The 5550-nt window shown below is 39.7% G+C and overlaps 1 protein-coding gene across 1 annotated transcript in view; it reads right to left on the reverse strand.

Moving 5' to 3' along the window:
* OXCT1 (3-oxoacid CoA transferase 1) overlaps positions 1-2497 on the reverse strand; it is a 93892-nt gene extending 91395 nt beyond the window's left edge. Inside the window, exon 1 of the mRNA XM_009324586.1 lies at positions 2489-2497. Within this exon, the coding sequence (XP_009322861.1) occupies positions 2489-2497 (9 nt within the window). The remainder of the gene's footprint in view (positions 1-2488) is intronic.
* Between the last annotated feature and the right edge of the window lie 3053 nt (positions 2498-5550).

The raw sequence follows: 5550 nt of genomic DNA on the forward strand, positions 1-5550 counted from the left end.
CAGGCAGGGGCAGCAGCCCCCGCTCCTGGAGCCTCGGGGAGCAGAAGCAGCCCCCCACGTGCTACAGCCCACTGGTACCCCCGACTCAGCAGTCAGCGGTTTTGTTCTTAAACACCCTCAGACCCACGGAATACACACGTGGAGAAACCCATCAATGTTACAGTCGCTTCAGTTGTAAACGGTGGGGGTTTTCCTGTTTTCCATCTGATGCTCCACTACTTCCACAGATGGACAACTCAGACATGCCATCGCAGATGTCTCCCTGTGAAGTTAAGGTGGCTTAAATTTCTGTCCCATCACTTTGTGACCGAGGACTAACATCACGAGAATTTAAGTAAGGACAGAGGCTTTGAATGGTTAAGTTTCCAGTGTGTAGCCCTCAGGGTGAGCCAGGCTCCAGTAAGCACATGGTGTCCACAGGGCGCTTGGATGCTATGTTTGGGTGGGAAAATGTTACTAGAATAGACGTATACTTGTTTAAGCAGCCACGTGATGTGGACTGCTGGCACTTCTGCTGCTGCCAGGAGGAAAATTCAAAGCATGCCTCTGCCATTATTTACGCTTTCTAAAAATACCCCAAATGATCAGTGCATGCCCTAACGATGCCCGATGGAACAGAAGGATTCACAGAAAAGTGTGAGAAGCTGTGCAGATGTAGGAAAAGAGAAATTCCCCTCATGCACATGATGGGAGGTCACACTTCTTGCAGGTCACGCTGTTCCTCATCGTGTTTCCAGGCTGTCTCCAACGCAGCTGCCGGCCTCACGGTACCTAGCCATCGTGGTATGAACACGCCACAGGATAATTTACGAGGAAGACAAGGTTTTAAGAGCATGCTGCCAGTCTCCAAAATGTTTGTGCACACCCAGTCATTTTATTCAGAGCACTTGTCCAGCCTTGCAGGTGCTGGTCCGTGGCGCCTGCATGCCACTTTCTTACACATTTTAAAAGGTGGTGGTACCTGTAGTTACAGTCCACATAACAGACAAACCTTGCAGATGCCAGTGAAGCACAGTGGAAACATCTTTGCTGTCAGGAAGGTTTTGAGTTGGGTTTTTTTTCTACATATTCACCATATTTAGCTAGTCAGTTAAGTCTGGGGCAGTTCCAGGTGTAAAAAGCTACAAATTACAGGGGCTTAGTGAACTGACAAAATAACAGCATAGCTTGTCTTCTTCCAGGGCTAAGCATCAGCAGAAAAGTTTTACAGGACTGGATTTCTGAACCTTGATTCTGCCTAAATTTCGTATAGACATGTAAATTCCTTAAGTCACGTTTCCCTTCATGAAAAAAATTCCCTAAGCATTGAAAAACTTGTCTAAAAGAAGTTTATTCTCTTGAGTTCAATAAATCTCTTCCTTTAAACCAACGGTGTGCATTCTCAAACTTACGAAAGTGTTCACTCTTGAGTACCTGTTACATACCCAGCTAGCATTTATTTTGCATGGGGTTTGGACTATTTGGGACTCCAACAGTGTTCCTCCTTGCAGGCTGGAGGAAAGGGGCTAACTGCATGCAGTAGGTATAGTGCATGAGTATTAATACCTCCTTGGAACATCTATTGTGCAAAGCTGGTAATTCTGCTTATATAAATTACAGTTTCTGAACTAGGGAATTAGGGGGATATAACTTTTCCATATCAGGTGCTATGGATTATCTAAAACCAAAATTATTCAAAAAAAATTGTGCAAGGTCTACATGCCTTGGATTGCAAGCCTCTTATTTTGCCTTAGAAAAGCCCCAAACATAACTGAACGAGTAGATAAAAGAATTTGTTCTGGAGTAGTTTATAAAGGATAGTAGATCATCTACTTTGTCTTAATTTTTAAGATGTCTTAAAGCTCTTCACACAACAAGGACTACAACTAAGCAGCCAACATGAAACAAGTCTTGAAAATGATCAAGAATATTTTTAATATGATCTTATTTTGTTCATTGAAGTAAATCACGTAACAGTGGTAGCATGCAAGTCAAACACTTTTCAAGTTCAACAGCATTTACAAATGAGTAGTGGGAGAGTTTTGAGCACTTGGTGCCAAAAACAAGTCAGCAGGTAGGAATTTTGGAGCTACCACAGGTTAATCATTATATACACTGAATAACACCAGCTTACTTATACTGCTACCAAGCATAATAAGGTGTCAAAGTCAGCACTCCAATACAAATACAGTGAAATAATATTTCCCAAATAAGCCACCAAAGCAGATAGGCAGGCTATTTTTATATGTTTGATTTACCTGTAGAGGGGGCAAATCCAGAACTCTGAGATGAACAACTTTGTTTCTAGACAAATTTCTCAAAATTTGTTTATACTTGACCCAGATTTTAGCTAATTAAAATTTAGCAATTTACCTTTCTTTCACATCCATTGGAATTTGGCAAGAAAATTCAGTTATTGAGGCATGAAAATCACATATGGAGCCACACAGAAGGGAAAGCTCATTAAACTATGCAGCAAATAGAACACACACACACCACCTAAACTTACCTCCAACATGTTAATAGGTCCCGGTTCTGAAACAAGAGGTTGGTGTTTAAGTACTTTCGAGTATTACTCAAACTACTAAGGTATTTTTTATATTAATCATTTAAGAGCACTTGAAACTCATCTCTAGGTAAAGTGGAATGAACCTGATTCCCTTGATATGGGATGGAAAGTCAAAGAAAATTGAAAGATTATTACAAAGCATCTACATCTTCCTGCAAGAATGGAGTACTGCAGGGAAAACAAATAAAGCAAGGATATAAAACTTACGAAACAGACCTAAAGACATTAGATAATTATAAATATATTCCAGCTGAGAACATAAAAATAAGTACAAGCTCCTGTGCAATACATTCAACAATTTTAAGATTGACTCATAGCATTTACAGGAAATACATTTAACTAGAGGAAGACAAAAGGGCTGCCACCTGCATCACCAATGATTACACTAGTAAGCCATGTGAACTTAAATGTTCAACTTATTAACAAGGTTCAGGTGAAAGGAAGGTCATTACAAAGAAAAACAGATATTTACAGGTCTAGTGAAAACTATACGTTAAAAATCAGCAGGGATTTGGCAAATGAAAGATCATACATAATTAAGCATAAATACCAAAGGCAAAATTAAATTGGAAAATGAGCCAAAAAACCCAAAAAGCTATCTTCTAGACAGTTATGGAAATGTAAAGCAAGTGAGAGAACCACAGAGCCAAGATTTTTGAAGGAAACAACCTGTGAAGCTGTTGAGGACTGCCTTTGTCGACTAACTCCGGCAACATTTTCTCTTCACAGTCCTACGCTTAAGATCAAAGGGGATACCAAAGTATGAAAGGATTCTGAAGCTACATAATAAGGAAGAATCAACAACCCTTTGGCAAGAGCAGCTCTTTACGCCTGAAGGACCTCTTGAGCAGACAATAGAAAGTCAACAAATATTTTTGTTACAATGAATATCATAGCAGAATACAGGAGCTCACCTAATTAAGAAAATTTAAAAAACTAATTGGATGAGGACGTCCATATTGTGAAAAACAATCTGGGGGAATTTTTTTGTTTGTTTTATACTAATCCAGTTTCCATTATAGCAGTCTCATATTTTAGGCAGGACGCCCTACTTTCATATGAACAATACAGAAATTTCTATATCATGTCAGACTACCATATCATTATTACAAGCGAAGATAAGCAACTATGCAGAACTTCTTAGAAGTCACTGAACATTTTATACTTCGTCAAAATTGGAGAATTAAAGTTACCGCAGCAAGTTATTCACTTATTAACCTCGACAGTACTGAGAAACAGCCACCGAAATATCAGCAGTTAAATCAACAGTTAAATAGTTACTTCAATTCGGTAGTCTTAAAAATACAAAACTTCAGACTTTCTGACCACTGCAAATGCTGCACCTCAGTTCAAAACCACAGTACTTACAAGGTGTAATTATACAGTACTTAAAATTAAGGTGTCATTTTTGTTTAAATAGAACCACAAAGTCTGTTACTCAGCATGATCCTTGGCACTTCTGTTCATGTTAATATATTGCATATTTAGTAACTGTCATCAACACTGTCTAAATTAGTTAAGTGTAATAACCTTCAACAGTGACAGTCAGTATGTCTGCTAGTTCTGGAGAAACTGACTTATCGTTCCTTTACAGCAGGAGTGAGGAAAAACCAAAATGCCTATTCAGCAGATATTTGCAGACATCAGCTGCACAAGTTCCATGTGTTTGTGTATTGATATTTATGGAGGCTGGTTAAAATTCTTATTCAGAAAACCCTACTAATCTCTTACTCCTCATTTTTGCCAGGAATTTTTTGCTGCAAGAATGCAACAGAACAGGAAAGTCTTTTCTTCCCGCCTCTGGCCAAACTGAAAGAATGGGGTTATTTTACACTCCATGCCAATAGTGTTGTGAAAGAGTAAAGGTAAATATAACAAAAGGGGCTACAGAAACAATAAACTGTAAACAGAAATCCTGAGCAGCTGTCACACTGCAAGTCAGTTCATGTTTGGTAGCACTACTGTAACAGGCTTTTCTGGATTCTGCAATGCAACGTTACATTAATAAGCTGCACGGGGTACTTTCAAACAAACCTCACCAGCAACAGAATGTACTTTAAACTCAGAACCTAGGAGGACTTCACAAAACTACTAGTGAAGGAATCTTTTTCCCTGTATTTGATACACAAATTACAAAAACACATACAGAGCCGTATGATGATAATGCAGAACTTTGCAGAGGTTGTACACAGTAAACAGATCACACACACACCCCAGCCCGTACCTCACTGCAGCTAGCGCTGTACGGTAAGACTACAGGACAGCCGCCAGAGTTGGAAATGAGGAAAAGCAACACCTGCCTGGTCTGCAAGTTTCGCCTGTAACTCTGGTTTCCTCTTTGAAACTTGGACTTTGCCATCCATTTCATGGGTGTGGAGCTTAATTGGCAAGCACCATTTCTTGGCTACAAGAACCTAGCATGCAAACTCACGCATGCAATCCAAGCCCTTGTGATTATTTTATCATCCACTGACTAGGCAGCCAGTTCCCTGTGTGCGCTGACAAAACCAAGCGCCAATCCATCCTCATGTGAATTGTTTTGTCTGATTCTTCTAGTCCATCCAGGTGCTGGAGGAACAGCTGTCTGGAGTTCAGAATGGCTTCCCCCCCTACAGTGGGCAGCTCATCAATGGCTTGGTTAATATTCTCTATGGTCCGAAACTTACACAGCTAATAGGGAAAGCAGACAGTCATCTCCTGCGACGTTTCATTTCTCAGTCACAATCAAATGAACAGAATTATCTGTTCATTAAGATAAGTAAGTTTTATATAACTTTTATATATATATATAAAACTTTATATATAACTCATTAAGATGAGTAAGGAAGGTTACTTAACTTTCACACGGGATATATGGTGTGCTGGTTTTGGCTGGGATAGAGTTAATTTTCTTCATAGTAGCTGGTATGGGGCTATGTTTTGGATTTGTGCTGGAAACAGTGTTGATAATACAGGGATGTTTTCGTTGCTGCTGAGCAGTGCTGACACAGAGTCAAGGCCTT

Source organism: Pygoscelis adeliae, unplaced genomic scaffold (assembly GCF_000699105.1).
Source record: "Pygoscelis adeliae isolate BGI_AS28 unplaced genomic scaffold, ASM69910v1 Scaffold320, whole genome shotgun sequence".
Lineage (NCBI taxonomy): Eukaryota > Metazoa > Chordata > Aves > Sphenisciformes > Spheniscidae > Pygoscelis > Pygoscelis adeliae.